This window comes from Oenanthe melanoleuca, chromosome 5 (genome assembly GCF_029582105.1).
Source record: "Oenanthe melanoleuca isolate GR-GAL-2019-014 chromosome 5, OMel1.0, whole genome shotgun sequence".
NCBI lineage: Eukaryota > Metazoa > Chordata > Aves > Passeriformes > Muscicapidae > Oenanthe > Oenanthe melanoleuca.
In genome coordinates this window covers 50,288,146-50,304,822 of record NC_079339.1, presented here as the reverse complement: position 1 = coordinate 50,304,822, position 16,677 = coordinate 50,288,146, and the positions used below count along the sequence as shown (strand labels likewise).

At 41.5% G+C, this 16,677-nt stretch overlaps 1 protein-coding gene across 9 annotated transcripts in view; it reads right to left on the bottom strand.

The window, feature by feature from the left end:
- The window catches only part of WDR20 (WD repeat domain 20), a 45,185-nt gene extending 34,218 nt beyond the window's left edge, over positions 1 to 10,967 (bottom strand). For 4 of the 9 annotated variants that reach the window (XR_008840569.1, XR_008840568.1, XM_056492122.1 and 1 more), the window contains exon 1: positions 10,624 to 10,926. Coding sequence is in view for 5 of the 9 variants with exons in the window: in XM_056492122.1 (XP_056348097.1) it covers positions 10,624 to 10,872 (249 nt within the window). In the remaining 4 variants the exon portion in view is untranslated. Of the gene's footprint in view, positions 1 to 10,222; positions 10,300 to 10,623 lie in introns of those variants that run through there. The other 5 variants (XM_056492126.1, XM_056492127.1, XR_008840567.1 and 2 more) reach the window with 4 other exon arrangements.
- Positions 10,968 to 16,677: the final 5,710 nt, after the last annotated feature.

Below are 16,677 nucleotides of genomic sequence, written 5' to 3'. Positions count from 1 at the left end.
TACTAGCATTCCTCTTCAGCTCTCTCTTATGTACACACAATGCCTTTATCAGTTTAGGACTAACAAAACACAATGCACTGATTGATCAGATCAGTGCTACTCCAACATGTTTTTGCAGAAGGTGTGTGGTGGGTTGATCCTGGCTGGATGCCAACACCCACCAAAAATGCCCTATCACTCCCCTCTCTAACTGGACAGAGGAGAAAACAATATAGTGAAGGGTCATGAGCTTAGGACTGGAAGAGATCACTCACCTGTTAACACTGTGGGCAAAACAGACTCCAGTTGGGGAAATCAACTGAATTTATTACTAAGAAAATCAGAGAAGGATAATGAGAAGTAAAAACAAACCTTTAAACTACCTTCTCTTCACCCCTCCCTTCTTCCTAGCTCTACCTCCCCCCAGCAGTACAGGGACTTGGGAATGGGGGTTGCAGTCAGTTCATCACACGCTGTTCCTGCCACTCCTCAGGGAGAGGAGTCCTTCCCCTGCTCCAGCACGGGGTCCCTCCCACAGGACAGAGTTCTCCATGAACCTTTCCTATCTGAGTCCTGCAGGCACAGCCTACTCCAGCATGAGTCCCAAGTCCTACCAGGACTGCTCTTCATGGCCTCCTCCCTCCACGGGTCCACAGGTCCCTGCCAGGAACCTGCTTCAGCCTGGGCCTTCCTCAGGTTCACAGCCTCCTCTCAGGTACCCACCTGTGTGGGTCTGCTCCATGGGTTACAGGTGGATTACTGCATCCCTGAGGCCCTCCATGGGCTGCAGGAGCATAGCCTGTCTCACCACAGGCCATAGGGGAATCAGCTCTGACATCTGGAGCACCTCCCTGCCCCTCCTTCTGCAGTGACCTTGGTCTGCAGAGCTGTTCCTCTCGCGTGTTCTCAGCCTGCTCTTCTCCGGCTGCAAATACCTCTCACAGTAACTTTTCTCTCCTTAAATATATTTACACAGAGTTGTTACTACCATTTGTGATTGGCTCAGCTGTGGCCAGCAGCAGTTCATTATTCCTGGGCTTCTCACAGCAGCTTCCATCAGAAGCCCCGCAGAACCTGGCCATGCAAAGCCAGTACAAGGTGTTACCAATGCCTCACAGGGAACAGAGACATCAGTGTAGCACTTAGAGCAGCTGAGCAAGCTGCCACTGGACTGCTGCAGTAGCTCATTGCTAACCAGTACTTTGTCACTCTAAAAATGAGAAGTATGGATCACCTTGAGCACCACTAAAAGCATCTTAACCTGGGCATTTGTTTGAGTTGTTTAGAACAGTTGTTTGCCCCATCCTTCTGATTTAGAAGTGCTAACATGTGCCCACGCTTAACCATCCCAGCTCCATCTAGAGAATTTACAGAGGCAGCATTTTGGCTAAAACACAGAACTACACTTGAACAGTCACTTCATTGGCACAGAAGCTATTCTGCCAAGCTGTTAGGTCAGAAACGTCACCTGGAACAGCAACTTAAAACTCTGAAGGTGTTAGCAAACAGTTGATGACACATAGACAGAATTTATTCTGTACAAGAGACCACAGTTCCACTGCTGAAGGCAGGAGAGGCCATCCTGTGTGTTAAACTGATGTGAATTTAACTGGACAGTTGCCTTTAGAGGGGAGGGAGCATAAGTTCACACTGAAGTAAAAACCAGCAAGACATTTCTTGAAGTCACTTGTTGAGATATACAGCTCATGCTATTAAATAGCAATCATTCTCTAGTCAGTACAAGCATCTCACTTTTATAAGCTGCACCCTGTATTTCTTCTTTGGGAAAAAAACCTATTGGATCAATATATCACACTGAACAGGCACACTTTAAAAAACTTATCTATTTATGGACAGTAAAGTAAAAATCCGAACTGACACAAAATGACAATGCAAAACAGGCAAGAAATACTGCATTTGGCAAAATATATCAGATTTCAAAAGTGGTATTGCCTAATCATGCAACTATTCTTGCCTTCATAAATTATTGTTTTAAAGACAGACCCTCCTAACACCTTAAGTGCAAACAGGTAGCTATTGAAGGTGTCTGGCCCACTCTCTTACTAAAAAAGCTAAAGAAAAGCAAAAAATATCTTAAACTGAAATACAATTGTTCGCTATTCTGTAGGAAAGGCAAAAATCTGAAGAAACTAAGCCTTCATCTATGGCTTCATAATACAGTATTAAGTTGATCTTAAAAGACAGTATTTTCCATGCAAACCATTAAAATATGCAAATCCAAACATCTAAACTATAATTTAAATCTTAGTAACTGGACTCAAAAACCAAATCATTACAAAACTATTTTTCTATAGTATTGACAGCTACCAGTAGACAACCAGAAAAATCAAGACAACAAAATAAATCCTTTACAACTTGTGCCAAAATTTCATTTCAATGATAGCTTCAAAAATGTATCACAGTCATGCTCCAATACCCACCCCAAATATCAAGAAAACCTGCAAAAAAACCTTATAGAAGTCTTAGAAGAACCAAAAAAAAAATTAACTGCCACAGTTTAAACAGGATGAGATTACAAATTTTACGATTCTGTATTTGTTATAGTTACATTTGTAGATTTGGAAAAGACGACATGGTAGTCAGATTCACAGAGTTATCCCTGTGACTATAGCCCTGGGCAGGCTCAAATGTCCCTAAGGCATTGTTTAAACAGTTTCTTTCACCAGACTTGTGGGTTTTTAACACACAGATAAAAAGTCCATTCTCTCTCCTGTTCTCATTGTTCTTCCTTTTTTTAGCTGAAAGGGAGCATTAGAATCATAAACTTGAGTCCTCTCCAACTTTCACATGATACCACTTCCCAGAAAAAATATACTTAAAACTCCTGCTAAATAATATTTTTTAATTACTAGGAAACTGGGGATAATGAAGTTTGTTCATAACATGCAATGTTTTCTCCCTACACCAACGTACTCATAAGCTCACTTCTTGCTTAGACTAGTATTTTGTCTGACATAGCACTTCACAATCTCTAGTTGTGCAAAAGTTATACACTATTAAACCAACAACTTCTTAACACAGTCACCTTCCAATCCCGCATGGAGTTAAAAAGTAGTAATAAAAAATATAAATATTATTTTTTTACCATTACAGCCACATGTAAACATTATGATTAACTTGTGAAATTAAAGAACAAATATAGCTGGTAAACCAAAACTGAAATCAATTGGCAGAAAGTATCTATTAGAGATCTATCATTCCATTATGAACAGCTGGACTGAATAATGCACGAGAAATCCCAATGCAAGTTACAACACTGCCACTGGAAAGGTTTCAATTGCAGCAGCTGGTGGTCCTGCCCACAATGACCAGGGGGCTTCCACCACTGCACCAACAGCTGCTCAACAGGAGCCAAACAGGCAACAGCAGCTGCTTTGTTTCAAGTTATAAGGGGCAAGAAATGGGTGAGATGTAGATGCTAAAAAATGGGCTTTCTATTCACTTGGGCCTAAAAGTGGAGTGAAGGAAGAAAGAAAAAACACTCTATTTCCCAGAAGGACACAACCAAATATTATTACTTAAAGTATAGCACATTTAATGTTACTGTTTCTTCTCCTCAAGCCTTCTAACAGGATAGATAATGAAAATATTAGGCACTATTTTGCACTAAATGGCACCACTTTCAAATAATGATTTGTGTAAGTCTGTCAACTCATAGTCATGACAACTGGACAGCAAGTAGCCTTTGGGTACATACTCTTCACAGGAATGTACTTCAGATGGTTCCCTTTAGCCAGAAAACTACAATAATACTTCAAATTAGGGCATTAAATCTGATTCTAGAATGTCAAACGACAATTATGGCTGGCAGTCCTCTCAGAGGTGGGTCTACGCAGCCTTTAATTAGAGTTTGAGGCACCTCCAATGTACATTTTAACTATTAACAGTTAACTATCTAACTGTTTTGCAGACTCCCAGATGCCAGTGTATAATGCAAACTCCTTGTAATTTAAGCACACAGCACAACACTTTTGTAAATATTCTGACAAAGCTGCCCCATAAACCTTTTCACAGGCACAGAAGTGGTTTTTACAAATGACCCCTCTTTGCATCTGTGAAGCATTATGACTAAAATTTTGTCAATCTGCAAAGAATAAGTGCCACAATTACTGGTTTTACACTAACTTAATTTCCCCAATTGAATTCATGTAAGTGCAATATTATCACAAATGCACTTCAATACAAAACCCTCCAAAACTGTAACTGCTGTGGCAAAAAATCCCCAACCAAACACACACAAAACCTCACTGCCTACAAAATACTGCATCCCAACATGGGGGTTTGGCCAGCATAGCCCAGCATTCACTGTCAAACACACCAGCCAAACAAGCAGCCATAGACAAATGAACTGTTACCTCAGAGAGCAATCCCTCAGCCAGCACAGTGCAAGAGCTCACTGAAGTCAAACAGTTGTGATATGGGCTTGGAGCACAGACTAGGACAAGAAAAAGCACTACAGACTAATACCACTTCCTACATAAAAATCATCTTGCAAGCTCTGTCAACCATAGATATTTCATCTTCCTCCAGAGCAACAAACATTTTACAGTGTAAATGACATTTTAAAGCAGCTTTTTATCTTACTCTAGCCAGTCCTAGTTGCTCTGTAAAAGCCTCATAACAAAATTAAACACTGAAAGCTACCTACACATCTTTAATCTACATTAACTCTTCACTGTTTCCTTCAGCAGTGTTGTTGAAAAAAAGGCATTACTAAAAATTCTACCCTTCAGGAAAGACTACAGGAGTATTTTGTAACATGCCTGTCTGTCCCTAGTACAGCCCAGCTAGAATTAGGAAATTCTAGGATATTAGGATACTATCTATCTACATCACAAAACTCAAAGTGGTAAATATATCCATCACTAACCATCTGAAACAAATTTCCAAGAGGCTCTCAAATGCCTTCACAACCACTGATCTAGCCACAATACCTCTATGAGACTGGCTAGTCCAGTCTCAATATAACAACTATTATCCGACACAAAGAGAAGAAAAAAACTCTTAATTAAAAATTAAAAGAAATCTCTTAATTTCTTGGAAAAAAAAGAGGAATCTACAACACCTTTTTAAAGAGTGACAGAATAGAGTCACATCCAACAGACCTGAGAAATATGAAACATCAGCAGCAAATCCAACATATGGCTTTTAAGTATTATAAGCAATTTTCATTAATAGATGAGAGTACACATCAAATTTGTGAATAGCATCAAGACTGGAAGGATTTTTGCATGATGCAGCACAGAAGTGGAAATAAAACCACTCTCTAATAATCTTAATAGAACAAAATTCAATGGAAATGCTACATGGCATTTATAAACATCAACAAAATTCAAGGCATGGATAAAAATGGAAAAAAGCAGCAATATGATAAGAAACAATTCAAGTGAGTCATCACTATATGCAGGATTCAAAAATGTCAACACTATTCAATATGTTAGCAAGAATATTAGAAGACAGACACGCAAGTAACAATTCTCCCTTGCTTCTGTACTGAAGTCATAGTGCAAGCACTGGGTCTAGGTCTAGTTTAAGTACCACAGGACAACAGAAGCCAACAGAGGAGAGCTATTAGAGGAAACATTAGGAACTCATGATCTGAGAAGAATGGTTTGAAGAGCTGGGTTTATTTACCTTAGGAAAACTGAGTGGACAAATTAACAAGTTTTTAAATATGCAAAAGCCAAAGGCAATAGCGAACTGTCCTCTATGCCCACACTAAACAACTGCATTCAGCCTGGTTTGCTTTCTCTTTTTTCCCTGAACGAGAAGTTTAGTCAGATCTTGGAGGAAGAAGAAAGAACTAACAGCAGAAAACGTTATTGAAGGAAACTGTGAAATTCTCGTTACTGCAAGTGTAAGATCTGCTCACTAAGATGTAAGTATACTTCCCTCTGCTTCAGAGCTACTGTACCTTCCAAGATCCTTACAAACCTCAGCATTTTTATAGCTCATATATGCTGTTAAAATGCACATCATTTTCAGAGGCCTGACACAGCTTAGTGATCTCCAAGTATACAGTAATATAAATTCACATTCCCACCACATCTTGAGAAAATGTGATCCCAGCTTCCAACCTAGAACTGCCTCGCACTGCTCTTCTCAGAGCAATATATTAAGCACAGTGACAAATGTCACCCATTTTCATTCTATCATTGCAACAAGTTTCCAAGTGAACAGTCTATAGAATGAAAGTCACCACCAAGGATAACACTCCTCAACTGCACAACAAATCAAGCCAGACATAAAAAAAAGTAATTTTGAGAACTGCAAAGGAAGGAATACTATACATCAGTCTTCTTACTGATAAGCAGGAACTACCAGTATGCCAGCTCTCAGTAAAAGAAGTTGACATATGAGATTATTTTCATCCTAGTACAAATATAATTTCCAAGACACTTGCTCAACGAAAGCTTAAAAAGACAGTCAACAAATCCTGCCCTCCATGCCTCCTCAATGTGTGCTTATCACCTATGTATGTTTCTAACCAAACATGACTGCAACACATTGTAATATTCCATAGTTATTAACAGAATGCTGCTTTAGGTAGCTGCAAGAAAAAAGTCAAACTAAAGGCAAAGCCTCTTCTTGCAAGAAGGTGATCTCAAAAAATGAAACAACCAAGGTTAATAAAGTCTGCCACTCACACTACCAAAGAGTAGGTAGCCAGAATTGAACTACAATGCAAAAAGTTTTACAACATGTAATAAGCTAAACTATACATTCAAATTTTGTAACTTGCTGATATATTACATAAAAATTAGGACTGTGCACCATGCAACACTATTGCCAATATGTACTTGTATTGCAATGACAGCTGCAGAATAATTTGCCCAGAAACTTTTACAACATATAGAGAACAACCCATCATCATGCATACAACTTCTATAAGGAAAATGCACAAGCTTCCTAGTAGGAAGGGAAAAGGACTTGATAGTTAATGTCAGCAGCAATCTGGAAAGCCTTGCCTTGTCAGTCATTCCTAAGGCAAGGAAAATGATATAGCACTCTCCTTTTCCAGCCTAATGAATGAAGGAATAAATCATTTTGCAAAGCTAGCCACAAACCATATTTAAGACCTCCAAGACTGTCTCACAAACAAAAATAAAGTAACAGTCCTCACTCCTGATTAGGGGTTGCAGGAAAAAGCAACCCATCAAGAGCATCAGAGCATCATAATCTGAACAATTTTTGAATTATTATGTTATAATCTCACTCCATTAAGAGAGAAATGCCTAAAATAACAGGAAAAACTTTCTTTAACACTTATAACTCTGTTAATCAAAGTCGTCAGCAATCCCTCAGGAACAGATCATTACAAAACTGACTTAAGGCTGAAGCAGAGGCTTTATTCAAAAGAGACCTCCTAAGGCAGTGGATCCAAGCAGACAGTCCAGGCCACTGAAGGGGGTAGTGCCCTTCCAACCCTTTCCTTGCTGCCACTGTACTCCAACTACAGTGTACTAATAGACCCCAAGATGACTCTGTTCAACTCACCAAATCAAGAGGAAATCTTCCCAGAAAAACTACAAGTGCTTTTTGCTGATGCTTTAGCAAGCTGAACTAGCTCAATCAGAACAAAGAATCAGAACCAGAACAAAGTTGCGAGAAAATACTTTTCTGCATTGAAAAGTCTCTAGAGACAGTCTGAAATGCTGTCCAAAACTCATCAAACCACTAAGAATGGAGTACAAATAGACAAATCTCCACAACACTGTCCTGGATGTCAGATCTAACTTCACCATGTGAAGAAGGATCAAGGTTACCTGGAAACATTTTTCTTTATGTAAGTTAAATCTCCTAAGATAACACACAAATCAGCAGTTCATTTAAAAAGGTGACTTACAAACCAGACATAGCAGACACAAACCATTTAAGATTTAATGGAAATTATAAGAAGGAAGATTAGCACTATTGATGTCAAGAATTATTCTACCATGTGGTATCTTTGACTCAATATTAGGTTATTTATTCTTAAGTGCCATTTCATGGCTTAAGTGTTACTCTTCCTTAATGTGTACTGATCTGCAATGGATTACTGATGCAAGAATTATCTCAGTGCCTAACAGACATAGTCACTTAAAATACAGTCCAGGTGGGTCTTTCACTCATTTTAGGAAAAATACGACATTTTCCCATCAAGAAAAGACGTCTTAAAAAATCTTTAAAAGAAAAACAGGAAAAAATAAGGGAAAAAAAATAAAAAGACAAAATCACAGTTAGCTGATATATTCACACACCACAATTTCATTAAATTCAACTCAATACTCTAGTATGACTTAGCCAGAATGAAAATCATGATCTTAAAGTAATCAGAGGAATTTTTTAAGGGATATGTAAATAATTATGAACTAACAGATGAAACTGAAGCTATCAGCACATGTATTATGCCAAGGAGCACAAATAGGCTGGCCTTAAACAGATCAAATCCCTCTGCCTATGCTGCTCCCAGGAACAGGAAGAAACACAGAATATGATAGTCTGCCCAGTTTAAGGCAGAATTACATCCTGTCCATTTAGGTAACAATAGCTCTCTCCCCTTTACGATAGCCACAAGACAGAACTTTTGATTCTGAAAAGTTCACATGATCAGCTGACAGGCTGTCAGCTTGTTCCTGTTCACTTTCATACATAGACAAGACAGTTACTTCCAACTGAAGTTCCAAAATAAATTCCAAAGCAGCAAGTATTGCAGATTTAAGCCAGACCATCTTCCCATTCTCATTTAAAGCATTTTCCTTAAGAGTGAGTCTATCCATTTCAGCTCCTTCTCTAGCTTCACTTTACTAAATTATTATACATATATAATATACAGTATTATTTTACGTAGTTAAGACTGCAAAAAGTCATTGAGATGAATTCTCTATATCCTAACAATGTTTATGTTTTACTCTATTCAGAGAAAAAAGTATTTAACACTGTCACAGGTATAAATGCCTCAGAACTCATGAGTTCACAAGCTCAAGTTTCTCAGTTACTGTATATCACACCAGTAGCTTTTAGCATCTAAAAAGACATCCAAATACCCAGCTCGAGAAAATTTTTGTAATTCGATATAATTATTCCATTCCTTATTGTCAACGAATTTCTAGGCTTTAGAATTTTATTTTTTCAGAAATGTGGCAAGAGATGACTAAGAGAATCACATGTACCATTACTAAACTACATAAAGGCCTGCTCTGTGAGCTAACTGAGAGAACTCTGCAGCCACTTTGCATGGTACAAACAAACATAGCAGAACCCAAACACAGCAAAAATTCAGCAAAAATTTCGGATATAGATTTTCAGAGATACTTCTCCTCAGGATACCTTGTAAAGATAGAAACTGCTTGTAAATAGAGAATACTGTTTGATACTAAATACTCCTTGTATGCTTAAAGAAGCCATTGTCCAAGCATTATTTGAAACATAGCTAGATTATTACAATTCATTGAAGGGTGAATACACACAGACACACTTTTGCATATAATTATACAAGACATATCAGATCTGTTAGGTCACAGTCAACAAACAATCATGCAGACTTTAAACTTCTGCTGGTGCTGATATTTTATATAAAGTAGGAGTGCTAAGAGCACTACCCTAGGACACAGCAGATTCAGGTATAATTTCTTGATCATCCACAAGCTTCCTGCACAGCCTCGTGTGAGTCTCTAGCTCTCTGTGCCCTCATCCCATGCTGAATGGTGGGCTAAGAGCAGGAAGATTTCAAGGTACTCACATGATGGCACCTGAGACACAAGCATGAAAAATAATGAACGTCCACTCTTTGAAACAAAACAGAAAGCTGACATTCATTGTATCTGTGTTTACACCTATTAGGAGTGACACACGTTCACCTAGCATGGCAAATTCCAAATAGTTCTCTGAATCCCATAAAATCAAGGGTTTGCTCATAAATATGGTGACCTGAGAGATCAAATGCATGCACTGTCCTGCATCCAATAATGACAAGCAAGGAGTCTCTCTCTAAAGTACATCAATCTCTTTCCTTGAAAAGCAACTTTCTCTCTGTCAATTATCTGATATTTAAGACTCATCTCATTGCACCGCTCCCATTTAGAAACAATTCTAAAGTCAACCCACACTTCTAAGTCATAACAAAGGCCTAAAACTGCACTGAATGCTTTAGCCATGTAGCCAAGGCCAGGAAGATCCTGGAAGCAGGGATTTGACACCACCATAATCACAACAGGCATTAGTGTGTCCAGCAAATTCTGACCTGAAGCAGCAGGTGAAGGAGGCCCAGGCAGGGAAAGCCGACCCTCATTCCCGCACAAGGAGGGCACAAGCGATCGCATCCCTGCCCAGGGCCCACACACACAACTCCCGCCGCTGACACCGTATCTGGAGCAGCACCGAGCACCGAGCCAGCGCCGATGCCCTCACACCGCCCTCGGCCCAGGCCTGCTGCCCCCTCCCCAGCCGCTGTCTGGTGAATCGGGACATCGGCGGGAGCCGAGGAGGCGCCGGCCGCGGGCAGGGGGACAGCGAGGGAGGGAGGGGCGGCCCGGCCTCTGTCCCCCGCCCCCGGCGCGGCCCCGCGGCTCCCGCAGCCCGGCGGGCGGGCAGCGCCGAGCCCCCGCCACTCCCCGCCCCATCCCGGCGGGGGAGCCCCGGTACCTTGCGGACCCCCTTGTAGATGTAGAAGTAGAGCTCCCGGCCCACATTGAAGCAGAGCCGGTCCCCGTTGCCGCTCTGGTCGTTGACGTTGACGAACGAGACGCGGACGGGGTTGGAGCCCTGCGAGTTGAAGGGCACGCGGTTAGGCCGGCTGTACTCCGAGTGGCTCAGCAGCTTGTACAGCCCCTCCCGGGTGGTGAACTGGGTCTTAATCTCGTTCATCTCCTTCCCACCTCCCTCCGCCGCCATCTTGGAAAGGAGCGCTCATCCTGCCCCAGTGCCCGGATGTGCCGACACTGCGCAGCCGCCGGCGCGCGCGCGGCCCCTGCGAGCGGGGGCGACACGAGGGGGCGGGGCCAGCGGGGCCTGTTTACCTCGCGACTGCGCGCGCGCCGCGCCCGCGCGCCGGGGGGCGGGGAAAGGGGCGTGGTTTACGCTCTGGGGGCGGGGCCCGGGCGGGAGTCTCGGTGCGCCCGAGGGGATCAGGCAGGGAGGGAGCGCGGGGGACGTCGCGCTCAGCCCCCCGATCCAGCAGGGTCAGCCCGGAGCCGGCACCGCATCCTGAGCGCACCCGGCTGTCTCCAGTGAGCGGGCAATCTGTTCCGGAGTGTGCTCACTGCTCAGTAAAGAAGTTCTTCCTCGTGTTCGGGTGGAACTTCTGTGCATGAGTTTCTGCACTTGGCACCACCGAAAAGAGTCTAGCTCCATCCTCTAACACCCTTCCTTTAGATATTTATACACATTCATGAGGTCCACTCTCAGTCAGCTTTTCTCAAGGCTGAGGTCCAGCTCCCTCAGTCTTTCCTCCTAAGAGAGATGCTCCAGTCCTTTAATCATTTCTGCAGCTCTCCAGTGGACCCCGTCCGGGAGCTCCACGTCTCTCTCGTGCTGCAGAGCCCAGAACTGGACACAGCACTGCAGATGTGGCCGCAGAAGGGTCATCCACCAGAGTGGCTCCACGGGGCAGCTGCTCTGGGGGATGGGAGAGAGGGGGAGGAGGGGGTCTTGAGCAGGGGCTTTGTGTGCCCACAGGGACCTGCCACCTAAGGATGTGAGCATCTGTGCCAGCACAGCGTGGGGTGAGGTGGTCCCCTCTGCTGGAGATACCAGATCAGAGCCAGGAGGTGTCCATGTGCAGCACTGGTTTTGGGACAATGTGAGAGCCCCCATTCACATCACAGTGAGGCATCACAACCCTGGCCATCTCCATTGGCTCATTTGCCATGGCCTGGCCAGCTTTGCCCACAAGGTACTTGCCAGTGCCTGGAAGCCTGGTGAGGTTCCTTCTGTGAGAGTCTGTCAGTTTATGGACAACAAATCCAGGTGTGCAACTCTATTTTGACACTTCATGCCAAGCTCAGGCTGTCCCTGATGGAGATGGTACTCCATCCCTGCAGCTCTGCACCAGCCTCCAAGCTGCTGCAGGCAGAGCCAGGCCTGGGAGTTGGCCTGAGGTGTGAACCTGAAAAACTGGTTATGGGATCACTCACCTCATTGTTCTGATCATCATAAAGCCAGACAGCCAGCTGTGTTGCATGGTGAACCAGATCAATATCAGATGGAGGTGGGACAGGGAAGGATTGTATTCACTGGGCAGGGAGGCAGGACTGTTTCTTCTCACAGCAGTTTTAGCTTTAAGAGTTTGCCCGACTATAGCCTCATGACTGACTCAAACTGATCTAAGACTGATCTCCAGCTGTAAAGTAAGATTTTGGCCCCTCCTCTACAGGCATTTCTATTACCTGCCTTGCATCACTTCTAGTAATCATGCAACCAAAGGATGAGTCAGATTCACCTGAAAATTAACACACACACAGAAATTATGAGTTCTCAGGTAAGCAAAGTGTTGATCAGCAACCAGGTTGAATCAACCATCACAGAACTGTTGGAGCCAAAGTAAGGAAGCAGTTGGGAATGCACGACTGGGGAAGATAAACAGCACAGAATTAGAACATCTTATGTTAACAATAAAAAGCACACTTTCAAGGTATAGTTTCCTGCTGTAGCTGTGTACTCTAATGTGACTGCTACCAAAGGCATTGTCCTGCTCTCTTCTTTCTGGTGTATGACCATCTGCTGCTACTCCTTCCTGTACCAGCCACAGTGCTCTCCTGACCTCATGAGGAGCCATTTCTGAAAGGCAAATGACAGAGAATTAAACTCCTTGCAAATGTGAAATGAATATGGTTAAATGAAAAACACTGACTGTTTAAGGGAATAGACAGCAGGACCTCCCTTCTTTCCATTAGATCAGCTCAGCTGAAGAAGTCCACTCAGTCTTCCAGACTGCAGGTGGTTAAAGGGATTTAGTTTCAGGTCAATTTAGTTCAAAGGGATTTTGTTTGTAGCTGAATGCTGTCTTGCTGCTGACCATCAAAATATTAGTAAAAGATAGCTAAGAGACATGCAACAGCCAAAGATCTCCAGAACAGAGTATGTATCTAAGAGAGTATCTGAACAAGTACAGATAATTAGACTTCTAAAAGGCTTTTTTTTATTGAAGACTTGCTTGAAATTCTTAAGATAAATCCAATCAATAATGACCAATAGGTCTTGTCAGCTTATCAGCCAGTCCTGTCAGATGGTATTGATGACCTCCTAAAAGCACATAAAGTAGGTAAGCAGCCCCGCAATTTTTTTAATCATCTTAAAAGTGATTGTTTCATAACGAAATTTCATTAAAGGGCTTCCAGAAAGAAAGAATATTTTCAGTCACCAAATGAGGACAGGAACAATAAGGATCTCTAAATAGTAATATTCTAAACAGATGAGGATGTAACAACAACAAAATTAAAAAAAAAAAAAAAAAAAAAAAAAAAAAAAAAAAAAGTGTTGCTCCAAGCAGGCATACTCAGTGTGTCTTATTCATTACCTGCTGACAACATTGGACTGATCACTCTGAAGAAGAAAGCAGACAACTTTGGTAGAGGGACTGTGTGGAATGCAAATCATACTGAAACCAGCAGGCCATCTGTCACTGGAATGAGTGTGATCCAAAGAATAAACAAAATTAACAAGTACCTGGTTATCAGCAGTGCATGATGGTGCAGAAAGTCAAAGAATTGATGTAGTGTTTAACATTTACAAGAAACATCAATAAAAGCTGCTGAGAGATTTCATGGAGAATCCAAGACAAATATTCATTTGAAAAACACAGCTGCAAGTCACAAGAACACTATTGTACAGCCCCATCAACAATGCCCATCAAATACTAGGAGAAAAAGAGATTACAGAGATAAGTCTTATGAAAAGATTCCCTGTAACACTTGAAAATTCTTCTGCTTCAAGCTGACCAAGGATGATAGCTCTGAAATGATCCCATGAGAACACTCCAGATGAGTTGTTTTATATGCACCACTCAACCAATAAACTGAAGTCAGTCACAATCACTGCTGTATTGTGCCTTTATTTTTGCAAATTGTTTTGGCAAATTGGAAAACAGACATGAGCAAAATTCACTAACAGAAATAAAACAGTGTCGTCCTTTGAGACTGCTTTATGCAGGGCATGAATTGGTCCTGCAACTTTTCAGAATGTAATATTAATAGTGCTTTTACTGGACATGAAGAATTTGAAATACAAGTACTGTTATGAACAAAACTTTCCTGTTCTTGAATTTCAATGTTGTCTGTTACTTCTCAAAAAATGCAACAGCTGGTATTTAGCTTTTAACAGCTTTCCTGAGGGGGAAAAAAAAACAAACGAAAAAAAAAGAGAAAGAGGAAGGAGATTACACCCATACTCCATCAGGCAAACTATCTATTCCAGCATGCACTGCCTGCAGATTATGCTGCAGAAATCAGGAGACCATCTCTGCACTGTTTGTCAACTACAGCAGGTCTGTCAAGTCTCTCTGGGACTTCTGATGCCCAAAACATTTAGGCATTTAGTGTGACTGGCTTAAGAGTAAAGAGAGTCAAAAGCTCTGCAACTGTGTCAAATTCTAACAACATTCGAATGTGTGTGAGTTACTAACAGAGATACACAGACATGTAAGGAACACATCTGAACCAGGCAAAAGGTTGGTGCTGGTGAGAGGCTGGCATGCAAGTTCCATTTAATACAGAGAGAAGAAAAATTATGGCAGTGTTGGAAATATATTCCAAGTACTTACATAGTCTTTAAAGTACATTTAACTTGCTGTCACCATGAGGAATTATTGTTTCTGCCACAGTTTCATAGCTCCATATTTGCATTAGGAATCTCTTCTTAACCACTGCTTACATTTAACATCAAATACATGAGGTAATCTATTATTGTATTATGAAGTGACAGGGTGTTACCAAGGAAGTTTCTTCTCTCCAACAACACATTACATGTTGTTATACTTGTATCCCTCCACAAGAGAAGCAAGAGCATGTGAAACATTTTGTTTTCAGGTTCAGGGGGTAATTACTGAGAAACAAATGGCTACTCTTAAAAACAGACATTGAAGGAATTGAACAGACATTGAAAACAGGATTGAAGGAGGCAATGGAAAATGAGTCTGCTTTGTAGTTCAGATAGGATGATGCGTGAACTCTGTCTCTTTGGAAAACTTCATTCTGCTGTTTGCAATCAGATCTCTGTGAGTTGTCTCCTGAAAACAGTACATTGCCTCCATAGCCAGGAGTGCTCTTGTCAATTATCTTGGGGATGTTGTTGTCCTGGAAATTATGTTCTCTGAAGATAAGACTGAGATATTGAATTTAATTTAAATTCTATGGAGAGCCAGAGAGATTGGTTTGATATACTTACAAACAACTTGTGTTTCTAAGAGGTGCTGCAGCATTATGTACTTCTCAAAACTCCCTAAATAGGGAAGACATATTATCCATATATACGGTACTTCTGTAATCAGCTGAGGAATGACAACCTGTGAATAAATAAGGACTGATTCTTGGCCAGCAGCAGCAACTCCGTTTCCCACAGAACTGGAATTTCAAGACAGTATTGCAGTGTAAGAATGCAGAGCCATTGAGAAAGCCAAGAGCACTCCTAAAGTGTGGTCTGCAACAGACCCTTGTATGTTTGTAATTCAAGAAACAATAGATTCAGCAGATATGTGTTTCAAAATTACTCTCTTTCATCAGAACTGGCAATTTCACTCAGCTGGCTTTTATTGGGAAGCCTGTAGTTTTCAAGTTGCAATAATGCATGGTTGGTTATTGATGGGTCTTGCAGGTCAACCAAGCAACCTGCATTTGGTGTGAGCAATAGTGAGTTAACAGTCACCCATGCAAGAAAAGTGGCTGCCAGTGTGTGATTTAGGACTCCCTAAGCAGAACAAGAAACAAGGAAAGCTGAGAAAAATGTCCTTGGAAAGAACAGACTTTAACAGTCAAGGAAATGGAAGCATTACCAGCATTTAAAAAAAAGAAGAAGAAAAAAAGGTAACTGAGTTTTAAAGGTGGCTAGATTCAGGAGTCTCTGAACATTTTGCACTTAAGACAGGTATGTGCATGTGTATCTTAAGTTTATGCTTGGTTCTTCAGTCTTCCCCAGGTCATCTACCTAGCTGATGGTCACATCTTTCCCTGTTGCTTTGGTGTATCATTCAAAGAGGAACTGAAAACTTGTTAACACATTGTTTATTCCTTTATCACCTTTCTCACATCTCAAAGGTTGCAGAGAGCTTCAGAAAAAGCATGGCTGTCTGCTTTCTGTCCAGTCATAGGAGTAGATTCTCCATCAGTGTCACAAGCATAATTTCATTTCCATGGCTGGAATGACTGTCTCCAAATTGTTTTAGATGAAGCATTGAAGCTTTAGATAAATGATCATCTAATGGGAATTTTTATGAGTTTTTCCATAAGCTCACTGAAGCATGGGAGCTCTAGATGCTGCACAGCACTGCTTGTTCATTTAGTGCGGGTTAAATCATTGCACATTTAAAGAAAGGAGAGCTTATTTCCCTGAATTATGTGCTGGCTCCATTCTAGTCATCATTATGTGCTGGCTTCATTATGGTCATGTGGTCATTGATTTTCATTTGCAAGTCAAGAAGGGCATAAGTTATATTCACAAGGCTTTGCCATCCATCTGGTGTCCAGAACTTACTCATATATGGGAAGA